Raw genomic sequence first — 20592 nt, forward strand, 5'->3', positions numbered from 1 at the left:
GCCCCTGTTGTGTTTGGTCAAAGGCTCAGTGTGCATTGACTTGGCGATGAGACCGTCAACAAAGAAGCCACAGCCTGGGTCTGTCCACAAGATTTATGATCATTCACATCGATATGTGAATGGCACTGTGGAGAGCATTGGAGGGCAGGTCTCTGCCCCGAGGAGCTCACAATCAAAACCAGGGGTTCTGAACCTTGGGTGCCCAGATGCTGTTGGAATACAACTATGGTCTATGGGAGGAGAGCTGGTCTTGTGCTAGCGAGCATGAATGACCCCCTTTGCTCAGCAGGATCCGCCCTTTGGAACAGGAGGCTACAATCAAGAACTGTAAGATATTCCCCTTAGGGGAAGGGGCCGCTTGGGGAAGAGCATCTGAGGTCCCCACTTCCCTCCCCGGTGGCATCTCCAGGATCGGGCTGAGAGAGATTCCTGCCTGCAACCTTGAAGGAGCCACTGCCAGTCTGGGTAGACAGCCCTGAGCTGTCAATGGTCAAGGGTCTGACTCAGTATATGGCAGCTTCCTGTGTCCCTATTTTAAAAACTCTCATGATCTCCAGCTGCTGCTGCAGGGGATGATGGGGTCTGTAGTCCAGCAAAGAGCAGGAGATCCTCTGGCTGGCCACCCTGGGCCCTAGCCATTTTTAACTCCCCCAACGCTGCTTATTGAGGGACATAAACAAGACTGCAGTCAGCATGGAGACTTCTTTGCACTCTCATCCTGAGGCCGTCGTTGTCTGTTGGCACGACCTTGCCCGGCAGGGATTGGAGCCAGCTCTGCCCGCAGCCCGGGCTCCCTTGGGTTAAAGATTTGCCCGCCTGCAATCCTCACAGAAGCCACGGCGTCCTCCGCGAGGCTCGGTCTGAGGGCTGGGTTCTGGGAAGAGGAAACTCGCCATCTGTCGTGTCAGCTGAGTTCACTCTTCAGTGGAGACCGCACTGGTTTGCCCAGCCCGATAATCAAAACCCGCTGACCTACTTTCCTGCAGAAGCAAATCCCTCGTCTGCCCTGCTCCCGTTTCAAACGCAGCCCGGGTTTTGCAATGGAAAGGGCGAAACATTAACTCACTCGGAGAAGGAACACTCCCGAGACATTCATCGCGGGAAGTTGCAGGAAGGGATATGGGCTATGAGCTATTACGACACCACTTGACTAATGAGAGCACTAGGCCAGGGGCTTTGAACCTTGGGTCCCCAGGTGTGGTTGGACTACAACTTCCGTCACCCCCTGCCACCATTCTAGGACACGGATTTCCCAAACCTGGAGGTGGGACGACAACTCCCATCTCCGCCACAATTCTAGGACTGTTCTGAAGGTGGTACTACAACTCCCACCACCCCCTTCTGCCGCATGGGATTATGGGAGTTGTAGTCCCATCTTCAAGGCTGGGCACCTCTAAGTCAGGACAAATGGTGGTTAAAAAGAGCAAGAAAGAGGCCGGGGTGGGGGGCCTTTCTGCCCACAGTTCCACGGGCATCTTTTGTTAACTTCTCTGTGAATCCCTTTGTTTCCCGGGGGGCTCCTCTGCTGAGTCCCTCTGCTGGACTTTACCGAAACTGGAACGGTAGGCCCTTGCCCCCATTTGAAACCGGTCTGTCCGCTGCCACTGCCTCCTTTGAAAGCCTCCTCCCGCCCCCAGCCTGCCCGCCATGGACGCCAGCTTGTCTTTCAAAGGGGGGGTGTGTCCAGGGAAGGCAGGCGGCATCTTTTTAGGCCCCGGAAGGGGGCATCTCCCCTTTCCCTTTCTTTCATGGAAAGTAAAGCAGGGAAGAGAGGGAGGCCTTCATGTCAAGAGGCTCCACAAAGTCAAAAGGGTCACATTTGAGGTCGGCGCTGGGGTGGTGGGACATCCGATGCGGTCACAAAGAAAAGGCCTGCCACAATTTATTAGGATTGGTCACCACCCACCCTGGAAGGTTGCAAGAAAAAGAAAAAGACAACCAGGACGAGGCAGCAGAAAAGGGGGAAGCCAGGCAGATGACAGCTGGCAGGCTTCTCTGGGGCGAACCCCACATGTTTAGGCCACACAGGGGAGAAGGCAAGGCCGCAGACTTTCCTGTTTCCAGATTGGCCACGTTCCTTCGCTGCAGTAAGATGCTCAAAAAAACACCCTGACCTGCCAGGATGGTGTCGTCCCAGCAGCCGACATCCCGGAATGAAGCTGCGTTGCCACCTCATTCTTGCTAGGTGAAATGAAGGCTCTAAACCGGGGCACTTCCACCCCAAAGTCCCTAGCACTAAAAGGCAGGAGGCGGCCTTCTACCGAGTCAGACCCTTGGTCCGTCTAGCTCAGTACTGTCTACACTGACTGGCAGCATCTCTCCAAGGTTGCAGGCAAGAGCTTCTCCCAGCCCTACTTGGAGAAGCTGCCAGGGGCCGGACCTTGGGCCGTCGGCGTTATGCTCTTCCTGTGGCCCCCACCCCCTCAGTGGGAATGCCTTACCGAGCCCACATGCAGTCTCCCACCCAAATGGAAGCCAAGGCAGATCCTGCTTAGCAGACGGGGCTATTAGCCACGCTGCTCTCCTCCCCCTTGCCTGGGTGCTCCTTTCTGGACATTAGCTGGGAAGAGAATTCAGACAGGGCCCCACAAGACACGGGGGGGGGGGGGGGCGCATTATCCCGCTGTGCTCCTCCCCAAGGCCCTTCTATAATGCAAACCTCATTCAGCAAAACGTGCTTCCCAATGCTGACTGCAAGCTAGTCGGCTCTGCTCCCTCCCTATTCAGCATGGGGAAGGGGGGAGAATTGGGCCCCCATTAACTAGCAAGTCAGAGGTTGCCGGTTCGAATCCCCGCTGGTATGCTTCCCAGACGATGGGAAACTCCTATATCGGGCAGCAGCGATACAGGAAGATGCGGAAAGGCATCCTCTCAGACTTTGCGGGAGAGGGCCATGGTCAACCCTTCCTGGATTCTACCCAAGACAACCACAGGGCTCTATGGGCGCCAGGAGTCGGCACCGACTCGACAGCACAACTTTTACTTTTAAATTGCCCTAATGTTCACATTTCCCCACAGGTAGGAATTATTTGCTTCCCCTCAGTCTTTTTCCTTTCCTTAGTAACAGTAGAACAGCACCATTCCGTCATTTTAAAAAACCCAGAAAATAATCAGAAGGGGTATCCTAGAAGTCTCCCTCCTCGCAGAAAAAAGACATTAGGGCCATTCAGAAAGTTGACTCAGGAGGAAAACTGGGCGCTGTTCAGCACTAATCCCTCTCTGGTACTGAGTAGGGATGTTCTGGGTGTTTCAGGGATTAATGCTGAATACTCTCTGGGTAGCCTCTTCAGTACTGCTCTGAGTTGCCCTCCTGGTTTCTTTCTAGGGGAGGCTGTAATTACTTACTTCTTCTTTTTTCAGAACATCTTATGTTTTCAGAACAGCTGATCAGCACTATTTATAGCAAAGTTATGCCTTTTTTTAAAAAAAGGTAAAGGATATAATTAATTAAATCCTTCCTGTGGGGAGACAAGAGAGCACGAGGACAACTCAGAGGAAACAGATTCTAAGGGATGACAGAGGATGTTTTAGTTCTGTATATACTCAGCTGCCTTATACTGAGTCAGGCCTTTGGTCCATCCAGCTCAGGACTGTCTGCCCAGACTGGCAGCGGCTCTCCAAGGTTGCAGGCAGGAGTCTCTCCCAGCCCGACTTCTGCCTGCAAAGCAGGGGCTCTGCAAGTGAGCTACAGCCCTCCAAATCCCCCAGGCACACTGGACAGGGAAGTAGTGAAACCTGCAAAGTGGAAGGATTCCAATGTAAAGGCACAGGAGTCCCGAAAAGCTATTGGACTCTCTGCAGGGCTGTTCTTCTTTTTATAAGCCAGATTTCCTGAGTGCCTCCCCAAAACAGAAGCCACGGAAAGCCAGAGAGATCCGCTGTCTGCTGATGGGTTACGGAGATGCCCTGTGCACAAGAAGCAACACAGCATCTGCTTTGCATGCAGAAGGGCCCAAGTCCAATTTCTGGCAGCATCTCCCGACAGGGCTGAGAAAGACTCCTGCCTCAAACCCTGCCTCAAGCCGCTGCCAGTCAGTGCAGACAATCCTGAGCTAGATGGACCAAGGGTCTGACTCGGTAGAAGGCAACTTCCTACATTCCTAGACCTTTCCTGCTACCCAAAATCCTTTTCGGGACAGTCGGTGCCAGGGGCCCCAAGAGCCTCCCCATGCAAAGCAGATGCCACCACAAGTCCGCCTTGTGGCCAGGTGTTCCACTGACCTCCTTGGAGTTTTGCTCAAAAAACCATTCCCCGTCCCACTTCCACTGTGACACCCTTTCATGCCTCTGGCTCTAAGCTTGCCCTTGTGATTTGTGAAACTCTGTCCCCGGCTCTTAATTCAACCTTGGCTTTCCTTTTTTGCTTTTTGGAGGGGTGTGTGTGTGAGTCAGCTGTTGCAAAACACCTTTGTGGGGGGGGGGGCCTTCCAGAAACCTTTTGGCAGTTTCACTATTTTGCTGAACAGCGCACGGGAGCGGGAAGCAGGAGGGGAAATAGCCCCCCCTTACTTACTCTGCATTGCCAAACACCACCCAGCTGGGGCAAGGGGCGGCTGGAACCTCTCAGAAGGAAGCTCCAGAAAAGAAAAGGAGAAGTGGCCAGGGCCTCTCTGCACTGATCTCGGGACTTGACGGTGACTTGGGCATATCTTTCACAGACTGTGGGCTCAATGCTGGAAATGTTGTGGGTGAGGGGGCCAAGGAGTACACTTCAGCGGTGGTGGGGTGGGGGGCCAAAAGCAGAGGAGCCAGGACCTAAATACAGCTGGTACCAGCTGAACATGCCCAAAGGGATGTCTGGAAGGTGAAAACATTCCGTTGCAGTTTTATAACGTGTCATAAGTGCTTGTCAATTATTGGAGGGCAAAAAGCAATTTATTGTGGTGGGGGATGATGGGAGTTGTAGTTCAAGAACAGCAGGAGAGACTCGGGTTGGCTGCCCCTGAGATGGAGACTTGCGTTGCCTTGGGGTTGCTCTACAAGAAAAGCCAAGGAAGGGGCTGGGATAGAGGAACATAGAAAGTTGCCTTCTACAGAGTCAGACCACTGGTCCATGAACCCCTGCTGACTGAGCAAAGAGGCACCTCTTTGTTTAGCGGGGGAAAGCAACTGGCCCTATCCGTCTCCAGCACAGCATCCCTCCAATGGCTGTTGCTGGTATCTATCTTCTGTTACTTTGTTAGATTGTGAACCCTTTGCGGGACAGGGAGCTATTTGATTCATTCATTCCCCAAATCACATGGGGAACTTTTGTTGAAAAGCAGTATATAAATATTTGTCATATTCGTATTCATATTCTGTCTAGCTCAGTATTGTCTACCCAGACCGGCAGCGGCTTCTCCATGCGTGGAATCTTATAGGAACATAGGAAGCTGCCATATACTGAGTCAGACCATAGGTCTATCTAACTCAGTATTGTCTTCACAGACTAGCAGCGGCCTCTCCAAGGTTGCAGGCAGGAGTCTCTCTCAGCCCTATCTTGGAGATGCTGCCAGGGAGGGAACTTAGAACCTAGATGCTCTTCCCAGAGTGGCCCCATCTCTTACACATGTAGTCTCCCATGCAAATGCAAACCAGGGCAGAGCCTGATTAGCAAAGGGGGCCATTCCTGCTTGCTACCCAGAGGAGGGCAGAGCTCTTCACCCCTTCTCCTGGGGCTACAGCCCTGGATATGAACAGGCCTGTTTGTCTCCTGGGAGACGCGCTTGGCTCTCTCCTCACCCCTGTGCTTTTATTTTGGTGCGGTGGCTTTGCTCATTCCTGGCTGCTTCTGCCCACCTTGTCCACAGCTTTGACCACAGCTTTGTTTGTTTTTTTAATCTTTGCATTTATTTTCTATTTGTTTTGCTCCAGCTGTGTTTGTTTTGTAAAGCTGCCTTGAGTTCCTTTGGTGGGGCGGGTGGGCTATAAAGGAAATAATGTGGAGAAATAAAGACCTAAAGCAAAGCTCCCTGTGCTGGCCACCTCCACTTCCTTGCGGGGTGGAAAAAGCCACTTTCATTTCTCCGATGATGTCTAATCTGCCTTTGGATCCAGCTGGATCCCCCTGAGAGATCTTCATAGAACAAGAACACGCCGTCCAAGCGTTCCCATCCCCTCCGATACAGGGCACGGCTCCGAGGCGGCGCCCTATGGAACAGTCAGTCCTCCCTGCGGCTGTTCCCAGTCCCTCCCATCTCCCTCCCCGCTGCCCCGCCCCACTCCTGGCAGTTGGGTGGGTGGTTTGTTGCCTGGCTGCATGTTCCTGGCGCCCTTCCCACCAGGGCTGCAAATTAGATGATGCGCTGTCCCGCAGACTTGTGTCTGCTCGGGACCTCAACCACCCACAGCAGTGCAGCCTTCAAACCCTTAGGCAAGATATATCCCAACACTTTCTAATACATCAGTTCCGGGACTGGGGAGAAGAGCTGGTCTTGTGACAGCAAGCTTGAAGGGCCCCCTTTGTGCTAAGCAGGGTCCATCCTGGTTGGCATTTGAATGGGAGACTACATGTGAGTGCCATTAAGATATTTCCCAATGTGGAATTGGCCGCTCTGGGAAGAGCCCTGAATGCCTGAAGGCACAAGACCAGGAGAGCTGGTCTGGTGGCAGCAAGCATGACTTGTCCCCTTAGCTAAGCAAGGTCTGCCCTGGTTGCGTATGAATGGGAGACTTGATGTGTGAGCACTGCAAGATATTCCCCTTAGGGGATAACGGGGACATTCTGAGAAGAGCAAGAAGGTTCCATGTTTCTTCCCTGGCAGCACCTCCAAGACAGGGCTGAGAAAGATTCCTGCCTGCAACCTTGGAGAAGCCGCTGCCAGTCAGTGCAGACAGTACTGAACTGGATGGACCCAGGGTCTGACTCAGTAGAAGGCAGCTTCTGAGGTTCCTAATTGGGAGTGTGCACGGCCCTTCTACCCTGGCTGGGCACTTGTCGTGAGAACAAGCCCACTGTTCAGAAGGCTGTGAGGATAATGATTTGTGCAACATAAGAACAGCCCTGCTGGATCAGGCCCAAGGTGACCCATCTAGTCCAGCATCCTGTTTCCCACAGTGGCCCACCAGATGCCTCTGGGGAGCCCACCAGCAGGAGGTGAGGGAAATGCCCTCTCTCCTGCTGTTGCTCCCCTGCAACTGGTATTTATAGGCATCCTGCCTCTGAGGCTGGAGGTGGCCCACAGCTACCAGACTAGTAGCAATTGATAGCCCTGTCCTCCATGAATCTGTCTATGCCCCTTTTCAAGCCATCCCAGCTGGTGGCCATCAGCACATCCCATGGCAAGGAATTCCACAGATTAATTATACGCTAGGTGAAAAAGGACTTCCACTTGTCGGTCCCAAATCTCCTGCCCTTCAGTTTCATGGGGTGACCCCTGGTTCTAGTGTTGGGAGAGAGGGAGAGGAATTTCTCTCTGTCCACCCTCTCGTCTCCATGCATAATTTGATACACCTCGACCATGTCTCCCCTTAGTCGCCTCTTTTCCAAGGCAAAGGGCTCCAGGCCCCTGATCATCTTGGTTGCCCTGTTGTGCAACTTTTCCAGTTCTACACTTTTGCTAAAATGAGGGAGAGCCAAGGGAGTGGTACTTGTGGGTTTCATTCCAGGGCCCTCTACCTCCCACCAACATTTGAGCATGGAGAATGTATTTTGCTTTTGCACAGAATTTCCATTCATTTTAAGGCACAGTATACACACAGCCTTAGGTAAAATGTATGTGACATATAACAGCCACTCCCTTCCCTTCCCTCCATCCTGTCACAGGGATGTCCCGGGGTTATCCACTACAACTCCCATCATCCACAGCCATAATGGCCTTTGCCTGGGGGTGATGAGGGTTGTAGTCAGCAACCTCTAAGAATCCTTGTGGCAGGGAACACTGCTCCCTCCCCCCGCCAAAGAAATCCCTCCTCAGGCCAGCGTTGTACACATGGCCACAACGGCCCAGGAGCACCAAATGCATGAGAACTCTAGTTTTATAAAGAGCAGGGCTCTAGTCCTCATGGCTGCAACAATGTGGAACATAGGAAGCTGCCATATACTGAGTCAGACCATTGCTCTCTATAGCTTAGTATTGTCTTCAAAGACTGGCAGCAGCTTCTCCAAGGTTGCAGGCAGGAATCTCAGCCCTTTCTCGAGATGCTGTCAGGGAGGGAACTTGGAACCTTGAAGCTCTTTCCAGAGTGGCTCCATCCCCTGAGGGGAATCTCTTCCAGTGCTCACACTACTAGTCTCCCATCCAAATGCAAACCAGGGCAGACCCTGCTTAGCTAAGGGGACAAGTCATGCTTGCGGCCACAAGACCAGCTCTCCCCTCATGTGCTCGAAAGTGTGAGGGCCATGCCTGAAGGACATCATTCCCCCTGAGAGGAAGCACAGCGGCTTCATTGCTCTGTCTTGCTCCGTGTCCCTCCTCGAGACCAGAAGCAGAACAAGCTGCACAACACAACAACAACAACATTTGGGAGCAACAGAAGTCCCCTGAGCACTTTACACAGAGAAATAATAAATAAATATGATGGATCTCTGTCCCTGCAGGGGCTCAATCTAAAAAGAGACTTGCCCCATTAAAAAGGTGCCTCTTTGCCCAGTTAGCGGGGGAAAAGCAGCACAGGACGATGTCAAATCCGGGCGGAGCACACAAACGGGCCCACCGTTTACTCAGCTCACATAACTGGACGCAGATTCCACATGCAGCCTTGCTCCAGCCCCCAGCCCCTCACGAGCCTTCTTCCGAAACCACAAGAAAGGTGGGGCGGAGCTGGATTGTCACACGGGCCCCACCCTTCCCTGACTTCCTGGCTCGGGGCAAAGAGCAGCCAGGGGACTGCCGAGGTCAAGGCCCATTTCTACCAGGTCAAGGCCCATGTTTCCACGTGCAGACACCTACCTGTGGTCCACGATGGCCACGTTGCTAGGAGGGATCCCCAGAACCTCACAACTTTGCAGGAGTTCCTTTTTACGAAGATCCCCCTGACCGTAGTAATGTCCTGCAAGTAACAAAGACACTGTTGTTAATGCACTCTGCTACACTTCCGAGCAAAGAAACATCTCCCACCTGTGGAAAAGGCAAGGCATCGGCAGCCTATGTTAAAATAACGGAGCCAAGAAGTATAAATACACATGGAGATGAATAAAGTGTCCTCGTTTGTACATCCTCCAAAGATACTAGGAAGACTTTTAATGCACTAGCGCTAACTGCAAGCCTCATGTGAGCCAACCTCTCAAACAGAGACCAACCTCCTTTTCAGCAGTTACGGCAGGATTGAATAGTAGAATTTTAGAGTTGGAAGAGGTCTTCTAGAAGACTGACCCCTTGCTCAAGGAAGGAATCTGCTACAGCATCTCTGACAGTGCCATCCCAGCCTCTGCTTGAAATCCTCCAGCAAAAGAGAGCCCACCATTGCATGAGGCAGGCTGTTCCACTGGCCAACAACTCTTATAATTAGGAAATTCTTCCTGATATCTAGTCTAAATCTGCTTCCTTGTAATTCCACTCCAGTGGTTCTAGTCCTGCTCTCTGGAGCCACAGTGAGACAAGGCCACTCCCAGCTGACAGCCCTTCAGATATTCGAAGACAACTATCTTCTCTCCCCTAAGTCAGGCTGAACTCCTTCCACCTCAGGCTGAACAGAACACCACCTCCTCAGGCTGAATTCCTTCCAACTCCTTCCACCATTTCTCCTAGAACTTGGGTTCCCAGACCGCTCACCATCCAGGTTACCCGCCTCGGTTGTGAACCTGTTCCAGTTATCAGCATCCTTCTTAAAATGCAGGCCCAGAATTGGACACAGTATTCCATGTGAGGCTTGACCAGTGCAGAAGAGAGTGGAAGGATTACTCTTCATCATCCAGACCAGGGATCCTCAATGTTGGGTCCCCAGATGTTATTGGACTTCAACTCCCATAATCCCCAGCCAAAGGCCACTGGGGCTGAGGATTATGGGAGTTGAAGTCCAATAGCATCTGGGGACCCAACGTTGAGAATCCCTGATCCAGACAGTACAATCCTGTCAGGCTAAGATTGCATTTGCTTTTTTAGCTGCTGCATCACACCTGCGGGCTGAGGTCCAGCTTTGACAGATGGGCAAAATGAGGGCTGGCCTGGCAGTGCAGGGAGGGAAGTGTTGGACTAGGACTAGGACCAGGAGACGTGAGTTCAAGTCCCAAGTCAGCCATGAAATTCACTGGGTGCCTCTCGCTCACATTTAGAGAGACCTACCTCACAGGGCTGTTGTGAGGATAAACATAACCATGAATCCCACTCTGGGCTCCTTGGGAAAAGAGCAGAATGTAAATGCAAAAATCAATAAACAAATAAATAATGACGTGGGATGACGTCATGTCATCTTTTGCAGGCGCTCCACCTAAAATCGTGGGCGCATTGGTGACGTCACGAGCACAACGCGGGCGGTGGGGTGACACCTGCGCGGGTGCGTCGCAGCCACTCACAGCGCGGCTCAACGAGCCGGGAGGCTTAAAGTCATCCTATGTGCGGCCGCCTGACGTCATGGTTGCCAGGCAACTCCGCGCCGCCCTCCCCTCACCTGTGGAGCAGCAAAGCAGCCAGAGGCGGGCGAAAGGCAGGCTGAGGATGGAGGGAGCGAAGAACATCGCTTCGTCATCAGGGTGCGCCGTCACGAACAGAACCCGGAGGGCGTCACTGTCGCGCCGAGCCGCTCCGGGTCGGTCGCATAAAGGGGTCCGGCTGTCTCGCCCCCTCGCCCCAAGGCAACGCTGCAGCCACCAGCCTGAGGCCCACCAGAGCAGTGGCAGCAGACACAGACAAAACAGCAGGGCAAGTGCCGCCGCTGCCATAATGCCCGGCTCGTGGTGGAGGAAAGTAGGGAAGGGACAAGGGAACGTCCGGGCAGAAACGAGTGTCGCGGGAGAATGGTTCCGGGCGTGGAAGAGAGCGAGGAGGTACCAGGGCTAGCTGCCTGCTCTGTGGGTACTCTGCGGAGGCCCAGGGTGGAGCAATAGCTGCATCCATTAGAACAGGGGATCCCAGCCCTGGGTCGTCTCCCCAGATGCTTTTTAATCCCATTATTCCTAGCAGCCACAATGGCCAAAGTCTTGATTGAAAGCCCCTGCATTAGAAAAAGGGGGAAAGGATTGGATTCAGGGTGGAAAAGATGCAGTGCTTGAAAAGGCCAAGGAATTTACAAAAACAAATGGCTTATATAATGTTTTTAATATATTTGTATCACTGTTCAACAAATAACCTTTCTCAAAGTGGTTTACAAAGCCAAAGGAATGAGAAGATGGTTTCTCCTTGTTCCAAGGGACTTGTTCCCCCTCACTGTCCAGAGGTAGGGTTGCCAGCCCTTGGGGCCTAGTCTGGAATCTTTAGGCCCTGGCATCCATACTCAGAACACAGTGCATCATTAACTTAAGGAATTCTCTGCCACAGGATGTGGCAATGGCCACTAGCTTGGGTGGTTTTAAAAGGGGCTTGGACAGATTCATGGAGGGCAGGTCTCTTGATGGCTGCTAGTTTGGTGGCTATCTTGGGCCACCTCTAGCCTCAGAGGCACGATGACTCTCAATACCAGTTGCAAAGGAGCAACAGCAGGAGAAAGGGCCTGCCCTTACCCCTTGCCTATGGGCTTCTCAGAAGTCCATAGGCAAGGTGGGCCACTGTGAAAAAGGATGCCGGACTGTAGGGTTTGGACCTAATCTAGCAGGGTTGTTGTCATGTTCTTTTCTCAGTGTGACCATTGAAAACCATGCTGGACGTTTTAATGGCTTGATATTGGGAGGGAAACAGCAGGATTGGCAGGCAGTGCTATCCATAGCACTTCCTATTTGTTACGAGCAAGAACCCCTTAATTTCTCTTTTGGGATGAGAATGTAACGCAGCTCCTTGGCATGCTAAGTATCCCAGGATCAATTCCTGGCAGCGTCTCCAGGTAAGGCTTGGATAGAGTGGCCTGAAACTCTGAAGAGCAGTGACAAGACAATGTAGACACTTGATAGACCAAGGGTCAGACTCACTGGAAGGCGGCTTCATGCTGTGGGAGGGTTTCACAATATTATGTGAGAATGGGGCCATAGCTCAATGAGAGAGCATCTGTTTTGCATGCAGAAGGTCAATTCCTGCTAGCATCTCCATGTAAGGCTGGAGAATACACTGTCTGCTAGTCGGTGCAGACAGTCCTGTGTTAGATGGACCAAAGATCTAAGTTTCCTCTGCAGTTTCCTCCGTAAACTTGTGTTGTTCTACACGGCTCCCTCTCCCTTCCACTAATGCTGAGAGACAGGTTAGATTAAAATAGGGATTCTCAGCCTTAGGTCCCCAGATGTTGGACTATAATGCTCCTTAGAGTTTAAGTCCAACAACATCTGGAGACTCAAGGTGGAGAGAACCCTTGAGTTAAGAGATACTAACTTGTACCAAAGTCACCTAGAGAGCTTCATGGCTGAGTGGCTATTTTGAATCCCGGTCTCCTACACACATAGTCTAACCACTCCATTCTCAGGTTCCTGTGTTTTTATGGACAGAAATAATGTGCTCTTAACAGCTCAATAAGAGACAGAAAGCAAAAGTGAAGCTTTTATGATATCCGTGCTAAAAAAGAGAGAGAGAGAGTCACTTGTTGATTTCCACCTTTTAAGCAGCTCAGGCAGGGAGGCTGTCTCTGAAAGAGGTGATAAACCTAATAATAAAACGTGTGGATATGACCTTGTTTGAGAAAGTGTGTTTAGGAGGATGGGAAGGCCCAGCTGTGCTGGCAATGAGCCCACTGTAGCTTTCATCAAAGGATCATCAGGAAGGACAAGATCATCCTTTCCCTGGAAAGGTTAAGCTCTGCTCGCTCAGTGAATCCTTGGAGCAAGTAACTGCTGAAAGGAGAAGCATATTGTTCAACCCCGATATGCACTTCCTGCTCTCTCTTGTGATCAACAGAGTAAGCTCTCTCTGTGGAAAATCTTTTTGAGAGTGACTCAAGATTTACAGCCCAGTCCTAACCATGTTTACATGGTGTAAGCGGCATTGATTTCAACATGATGACCTTGTTTTGTTTGGAAGTGCAGTCTAAGAAAATTCAAAAGGCATCTGGAGCGAGGGGAGAGAAACTTATGTTTATTGGAACAGATACTGGCAAATACCACTCTAGACTGCACTGTAATGTTATATGGTAAAGATAAAGTTGTGCCGTTGAGTTGTTGTCGACTCCTGGTGACCACAGTGCCAGAGTTTAGGCCAGGAACTCCTTGCTTTTAATCAGGAGAGCTGTGGAAAGCTGCCAAAGCTGCTTGGGAACTGCTGCGGTTAGATACTGAGGAGGACTGCTTGCTTGATCTAAGTTGAAGTGTGTGTGTGTGTGTGTGTGCGGATTGCAGATGCTGGAAGAAAATTTTCCTTCGTTTCAGAATCCTTCTGCTGGGAAGGCTACAGAATATGTTGTTGTTGTTATTATTATTATTATTATTATTATTTTTATTTTTATTTTTACATTTATATCCCACTCTTCCTCCAAGGAGCCCAGAGCGGTGTACTACGTACATGAGTTTCTCCTCACAACAACCCTGTGAAGCAGGTTAGGCTGAGAGAGAAGTGACTGGCCCAGAGTCACCCAGCTAGTTTCATGGCTGAATGGGGATTTGAACTCGGGTCTCCCCGGTCCTAGTCCAGCACTCTAACCACTACACCGCGCTGGTTCTCTATGCTTCCCTCTGACGTCTCTTACCCTTTTCTGTTTTAGATTTTATTTATTTTATTATTTATCCGATGTATATACCGCCCTTCTGAAAGTGGCTTTCCTGGGCCAAGGAACCAGTTTCTTTATTCTTGTTGCTGTGTGAACCACTTTGTGAACGTTTTTGCTGAAAAGCAGTCCGTCAACAGCAAAATTACACATTTCGTACTTGTGCATCTTTACTGTTGATAAGTATTGTGTCACTTCCTGAGATTTAGGAAAAGATCCCAGAGGTGTTCCACTAAATAAGTGCCAGGTTCCAATTATTTTATGTGACATATTTTACACTGCCTAGAGATGGATATATCAAGCCGTATAAAAATAGAATAAATGAGCTGCCTTTGTATGTAGTTGTGGGGCTATGTATGTAATCTATGTGGGGCTGCCTTTGTATGCAGTCCGGAAACTACAATCGGAACAGAATGCGGCAGCCAGATTGGTCTCTGGGACAACACGAAGGAACCACATAACACCGATGTTAAAAGAACTGTACTGGCTGCCAGTATGTTTCCGGGTGAAATACAAAGTGCTGGTTATTACCTATAAAGCCCTTAACAGTTTAGGTCCAGGCTATTTAAGAAAGCACCACCTTTGTCATGAACCCTCCCACCTTTTTCAATCTTCTGGGAGAGGTCCAGTTATGCCACCAGGTCGTTTGGTGTCGACCCAGGACTGGGCTTTCTCTGTGGCTGCCCCAGGGCTGAAAGTAGAGCATCTCCTTCTCTGTTTGTTTTCAGGGAGATCCTCCAGACTTTCCTGTTCTTGCAAGCTTTTCATTAGAATTAATTTTAACAATTTGTTTTAATAGCTGTTTGATACTTTTTGTGTCTTATGTATTTTAATCTGTTTTTAATTTTTTTTGCACTGCCTAGAGATGTACATATCAAGTGGTATAAAATATGATTGATGATGATAATAATGATAAATAAATAAATATGATAAATAATTTTCATATGCTGCCCTTCCAGACATGCGTACCCAGTTCGATGCAAAGAAGTCAAAAGAGTATAGCTTAGAAAAACTGGCCCCTTTTCCTGCCCTCCTCACTCCTGTCAATTTTATCTCGCTTATCTTTGTTTTCTCATTAGTTCATTTAACCCCGGCTTACTAATGCGTTCCCATTGGTCAGGGAGGCTCGGGAGGCTCCGCCCCGTATCCCCCATCCTGTCAGAAACGCCTTAGTTCCTGTTCTCTAGTTGGCTACTTTCTTATCACTCAGAAAAAAGAAACCCAACCCACCATCTCGCCTTCTTGTCAGTACTGCGCACGGTGCCCCCCCCCCCCGCAATTTGCGTCTCCATTGGCCAGTATTCAGCGCCCCGCCCCGGCGCTCTCGCTCTCCTATTGGCCAGAGCTGCTGTCTTCCTCTCCCAACTCCCCGCGGGGAGGCGGCTCGTTCATTGCTAGCGCCGCGCACCGGCCGGAGGGTCCTGGCAGCGGTGTAGTGAGGAAGTGGCTGTTTCCCTGCTGCAGGCTTCCTAGCCCCGCCGTTCACTTTGCGGCCGGCGGAGAGCCGTCTCCGAGGTGAAGGCTGACTGCAGCTGCTTTCTGGAAAGCGAAACCCTGAATAAAATCCGGCGCGGATTTGGTTTTTTTTTTTTTTTTTAATATTATTATTGCTATGCAGCTTCGAGGGGGAGGGGGCGGAGCCTCCGGCGGGGCGCGCGGGGAGGGGAAGGAGGGGGAACCAAGATGGCGGCGGAGGCGCTGAGGTGAGGCGAGCCTCCGGTGGAGCCCAGCGAGCACGGCCACGCCCGCCCCCGCCGAGGAGGGTAGGTGAGAGCGCGGAGGACGGGAGCCGCCGTCGAGAAGGGGGGTGAGGGGAGAGAGGGAGCGCTGGGGCAGAGAGAGAGGGAGCGCTGGGGGAGGGGCGCTGACAGGTGGGGGAGGGGCGACAGGGGGTGGGAGGCTGCCTGAGGCAGAGAGGGCTGATTGGGCCCTGGCCCGGGGGGGAGCAGAGGGGAGGGGCGCTGTGGGGTCGCCTTGACCCCCCCACCTTGTTTTGACCCCGCTTGAGGGGATCTGGGGTCGAGGGAGAGCGCCTCCGTGCAGGGGGCTCAGGACAGGGAGGGAAGAGCTCGAATGCGGTGGGAGGGGTTGGGCTAGGGGAGAACGACAAAGCGGAGAGAGGGAGAGCTGGTGGGGGGCGGGTTGGGCAAGCTGGTGCTGGTGGGGTGGTGGAGAGACGAGATGGGGAGCGGGGTTTGCCTGGTCCTGGGCAGCGTCCCCCGCCACAGTTTCCCCTGATGTTTTTGACCCTGATCCTCGCCCCTGGCGTTTAAGGGTGTTGTTGACTACAACTCCCATCATCCCCAGCCAGCATGCCCCTGCTCGCTGAGCAAAGAGGTACCGTTTAAAAGTGGCAATTCCTTTTATTGCGCAGGGGAGAGCAGCTGGCCTTATCCGTCCCCAGCACAGTATCCCTCCAGTGGGTGTTGCTAGGGCCTATCTTGTGTTTCCTTTTAGATTGTGAGCCCTTTGGGGACAGGGCTCCTTCTTATTTTTATGTATCATTTATTTTTCTAAGTAAACCGCTTTGAGAACTTTGGTTGAAGGGCAGTATATAAATATCCGTAGTAGTAGTGGCAGCATTCCTCTAGTGGCTGTTGCTGGTGTCTCTCCTATGTTTCTTTTTTAGATTGTGAGCCCATTTGGGACAGGGAGCCAGTTGATTCATTTATTTTATATCTATGCAAACCGCTTTGGGAACTTTGGTTGAAAAGCAGTATATAAATATTTGTTGTGTTGTGTTCATCCTCAGCTGCAATGGTCTTTGGCTGAAATTGAATTAATAATAATAATCATAATAATAATTAATAATAGATGGACAAGGAGTCTGGCTCGGTAGAAGGCCGCTCCCTGTATTTGTCCCGAGCATCCAGACCTTGGCGACAGAGCGCCTGCTCTGCGTGCAGAAGGCCCCGATTCAATCTGGCAGTATCTCTCCTATCTCTCCATGGCACTGGGAAAAGACCCCTGTCTCAAATCCTCCCAAGTCACTGCGGCCGGCGTGCACCATGAGTTAGACGGGATAAAGGCCCACCTAAGTTGCTGTGCACATTTACCAGGAGTCTAGTGACTGTGTGTGCACTGTGCATGGCAGAGGTTCGCTTTCTAACCAGGGACTTCCTGATTCATAATTCACGGGCCACTGAATTGAGCCAGAATTTCCTCTCCCTCCTTCCAGGGTGGGGGGAGGCCCAGGGAAACCACTTTTTCGCCTTGCTCTGTTTTGACTCGTGCTTTCGATTCCGGTGCTCGCTGCATTTCCTGATGGGGTGTGTGCGCGTGTTTGTGTGCAGTAAAGGTCAAGTGTGCCGTCGAGTCGGTCTCGACTCCTGGCGCCCACAGAGCCCTGTGGTTGTCCTTGGTAGAAAACAGGAGGGGTTGACCACTGCCTCCTCCCGTGCAGCATGAGATGATGCCTTTCAGCATCTTCCTAGATCGGGCTCCTGCCCGATAAAGGTATTTCCCATAATCTGGGAAACAGACCAGCAGGGATTTGAACCAGCAATCTTCTGCTTGTTAGTCAAGCATAAGCATTTCCCCGCTGCGCCACTTAAGGTGGTTTTGCCTGAGTCTGAATCTGTTTGCAGGTTCTTCTGAGTGAAGTGACGTGGGGTGTGTGTGTGTGTTCTGGGAGGGAACAGAGGGTCATCCCTGCGGTGTTTGGTTGCCAGAGCCAAATGGGTCAGATTCTTCCTCCTAGAGAAACCTAGAAGGCTTTTCCATGGCCGCTTCTTTGAAAACCAGCTCCTCTTGATGCCCTCAGTTTTTTCTCCCTTTGGTGGTGCCAGTTCTGGTTGGGGTGGGCAGCTGGGGACCCCTAGAGCTCAGTCTGGCCTGCCTGTTGAGCCGGGGCAGTGTAGTGGTCAGAGGACTCCGCTAGAAGCAGGAGAGCCATGAAGCTAGCTAACCTTGGTCTCTCTCTCTCTCTCTCCACCTGACCTAGCTTGGTGTGAGGATAAAACAAGCAGGGCGATCTTGTGCCCTGCCCTGAGTTCCTTGGAGGCAGGGTGGCATAGAAGTATAATGAAAGAGAACCCTCCTCCCTCCTAGAATGCAGAGGTGAGCTGGTCTTGTGGTAGCAAGCAGGACTTGTCCTCTTTGTTAAGCAGGGCCTGCCCTGGTTTGCATTTGAGTGGGAGACCACGTGAGCACTGTGAGATCTTCCCCTTAAGGGATGGAGCTGCTCTGGGAAGAGCATCTAGGTCCCAAGTTCCCTCCCTGGCAGCATCTCCAAGATCGGGCCGAGAGAGAGATTCCTGCCTGCAACCTTGGAGAAGCTGCTGCCGGTCTGGGTAGACAATTCTGAGCTAGATGGACCGAGGGTCTGACTCAGTATATGGCAGCTTCCTATGTTCCTAATGCTGGAGTGGGAAGGGGCCTCGGAGGTCTTCTCGTCCAACCTCCTTCTCAGTGCAGGTATGCACCTCAGCTCATGGTTTGCTCGCTTTGGAACAAAAGTTGTCAAAGTGGTTTACATTCTGCATCATAAGTGGCCCTTCATTCTGCATCTCTGCCATGCCCAGGGAGTGAGCAGCTGGGGCGTGTGTGGGGAGCGACAGAGCTTTTGCTGCTGCCCTAATGAGGGAGTCCTTTGCCTGGGTCTCGGCTCAGTGAGTGTTGCAGTCCATTCAGCCTTTGCTGGGTTCAGAATATGGCCCCTCCATGCCAACCAGCCACTTACGGAGTTGGGGGGCAGACGCATCAAGAACCTCGTTTCAGCAGGCCTTCCCCTAACTTTCTCTGCCTGTCTCTTTCATATCAGTATATCAGGATTTGACAAATCCCAGGCGCTAGGGAACCGCGGTGCTTAGAAATTTAACTGCGACACCTCGACTAGGCTGTTCGGAGGTAGAGCTATGGAATAGAATTTTTCTTTGCCCCATGCAGCTCGGTTTCTGTTCCAAGGGTGTTACCTGCAAAGGAAATAAACAGTGTCCATCACGAAGTCTGGTAATTTTGTCAAACGGCTGTTCTCCGGCTCCTGCATTTTTGGGCTGGGTCCTAGATCCAATGAAAACTCATCAAGGCCTGTTATACACACACTTTGTTCTCTTTGGGAAGAGAGCTGGTCTTGTGGTAGCAAGCAGGACTTGTCCCCTTAAGCGAAGCAGGATCCGCCCTGGTTGCATATGAAGGGGGGACTAGAAGTGTGAGCCCTGGAAGAGATTCCCCTCAGGGGATAATGAGGCCACTCTGGGAAGAGCATCTAGGCTCCAAGTTCCTTCCCTGGCATCTCCCAAGAGATTCCTGCCTGCCACCTTGGAGAAGCTGCTGCCAGTCTGTGCAGACAATACTGAGCGAGATGGACCAAGGGTCTGACTCAGTATATGGCAGCTTCTTATGTTTCTATGTTCTTTGACTGCCTTGTTTTAATGATTGTCTTTTATCCCTCTGTTTTTATGGGATCTTTGAAGCAATTCTGTTCTGCTGTGGCTTCCCCCCAAACGTGCCGTAAACTGCCACGAATTCATACGTGAAGAATGGCGGCGTATAACTCTTTTAGAGAATAAATAACGTTGGCTCTGTTGGAAAAGCCAAACTCTGGTCATGCTGATAGGGGTGGCTGTGGCACCTTTTGAAACTGGGCGTTGACACCTCTCGAATGGAAGGCCTGATTCTGCTCTGGCAAGCAGGGCTGGCCAGTCGGCACCTTCAGGATGATTTCGGGTCGTGTTCCTTCTGTCTCACAAAGACGGCTATGGCTGATGGTTACCAGCAGCTGTTAACTAGCAGAGGTTGGGGTGGGTGTGTGTGTGTGTGTGTGAGTGAGAGAGAGAGAGAGAGAGAGAGACAGGTTGGTTCCTCTCTGCTTTTGCGTAGATCTCTCTCTCTCTTTCAAATGTAAGTGGTGCTATTATTGCAATATATGGGATTATCGGGTCAACTGGACGTGAGATTCTCTCCGCTGTGAAGCAGATTCTTTGCAGCGTTTTGTGGGGAGCGGGAAGGAAGCCGCCAAACCTCAGCAGAGAGAAGCCGAGCACAGGCTTCCTGTCCCAGAAGACGAGAGCCCTTGCTTCTGGCTCCGTTATCGAGAGCACCGCTCTTCACCCAGATCTGTGGTGGAGATCCACTCTGATTAGCGATTGGGTCGGGTCTCTGTGCCCATGGGTGGAAGCAGTGGGGTGAGAAAGGATTCGAGGTGCTGCCGTAAGGACCCCAGCACTCTTGTGCGTCTGTCGAGGGATGGGCTTGCCCAGTAGGCGCTCTCTGGGCATCGGAGGCGTTGTTGGTTCTGCTGTAGCTTGAGCTCAGGGTTGGAGGCCCTGCTTTCCAGCCGGCTTTGAGTGCATGTCTGCTGGGTGGGAACTAGGGACGGGGTCTTTTCGGTGGCAGCACCAAGCTTTGGGGACTTGTTCCTCAGGGAAGTGCCACACGCTCCCTCTCTTGCCCCCTGCAGGCAGCAATTGGAGCTGCTCTTATCCCCTCCGTTGGATGTTCTGAGCAGGCTCTGCTGCTTGTGTCTTACTGCCATGATTCTATGCCGCTTGTGTGGTGGTGGTGGTGGGGTGTGTGTGGATTGTTTGTTAACTGCCCTGAGATCCTGTTTATGAGGGTGGATGGGAGCGAACTTCCTTAACTCTGGGGATCCTCAGGGCATGCGGCTTGAAACTGCTGGGCATGTCTGCTCCTCTGTCCACTGCTGTGCTGCCCAGACCTCGGCAGGCGGGAAGCGAAGCCGTCCCGAGGCCTGCGTGCAGATTGTGCTTGCTTGTGTTCAGCATCCTGCAAGCTGTGTGGGGTCTCAGACAGGGGTCCCCAGGTGTGGCTGGCCTGCCAAGCATCCCCTTCCACAATGGTCCTTGCAGCTGAGGATGATGGGAGTTGTAGTCCAGAAAGAGCTGGATACCCAAGCTTGAGACCCCTTGTTCTAGAGCAGAGGTAGGTAGTCTTGTTGTT

The 20592-nt window shown here is 51.8% G+C and overlaps 2 protein-coding genes across 5 annotated transcripts in view; one reads left to right on the top strand and one right to left on the bottom strand.

The window, feature by feature from the left end:
• Window positions 1-10807, bottom strand: part of PIGL (phosphatidylinositol glycan anchor biosynthesis class L) — a 35670-nt gene extending 24863 nt beyond the window's left edge. The window contains exons 1-2 of the mRNA XM_053275013.1: window positions 10528-10807; window positions 8871-8970 (exon numbers count right to left, since the gene is read on the bottom strand). Coding sequence (XP_053130988.1) covers window positions 8871-8970; window positions 10528-10798 — 371 coding nt within the window. The 5' untranslated portion in view covers window positions 10799-10807. The remainder of the gene's footprint in view (window positions 1-8870; window positions 8971-10527) is intronic.
• NCOR1 (nuclear receptor corepressor 1) overlaps window positions 10667-20592 on the top strand; it is a 75433-nt gene continuing 65507 nt past the window's right edge. Inside the window, exon 1 of one of the 4 annotated variants that reach the window (XM_053275003.1) lies at window positions 10667-10778. The gene's annotated coding sequence lies outside the window, so the exon portion shown is untranslated. Of the gene's footprint in view, window positions 10779-15090; window positions 15208-15342; window positions 15460-20592 lie in introns of those variants that run through there. The other 3 variants (XM_053275004.1, XM_053275001.1, XM_053275002.1) reach the window with 3 other exon arrangements.

The sequence above is a fragment of the Hemicordylus capensis genome, chromosome 12, assembly GCF_027244095.1.
Source record: "Hemicordylus capensis ecotype Gifberg chromosome 12, rHemCap1.1.pri, whole genome shotgun sequence".
In the NCBI taxonomy this organism is placed as follows: Eukaryota; Metazoa; Chordata; class Lepidosauria; order Squamata; family Cordylidae; genus Hemicordylus; species Hemicordylus capensis.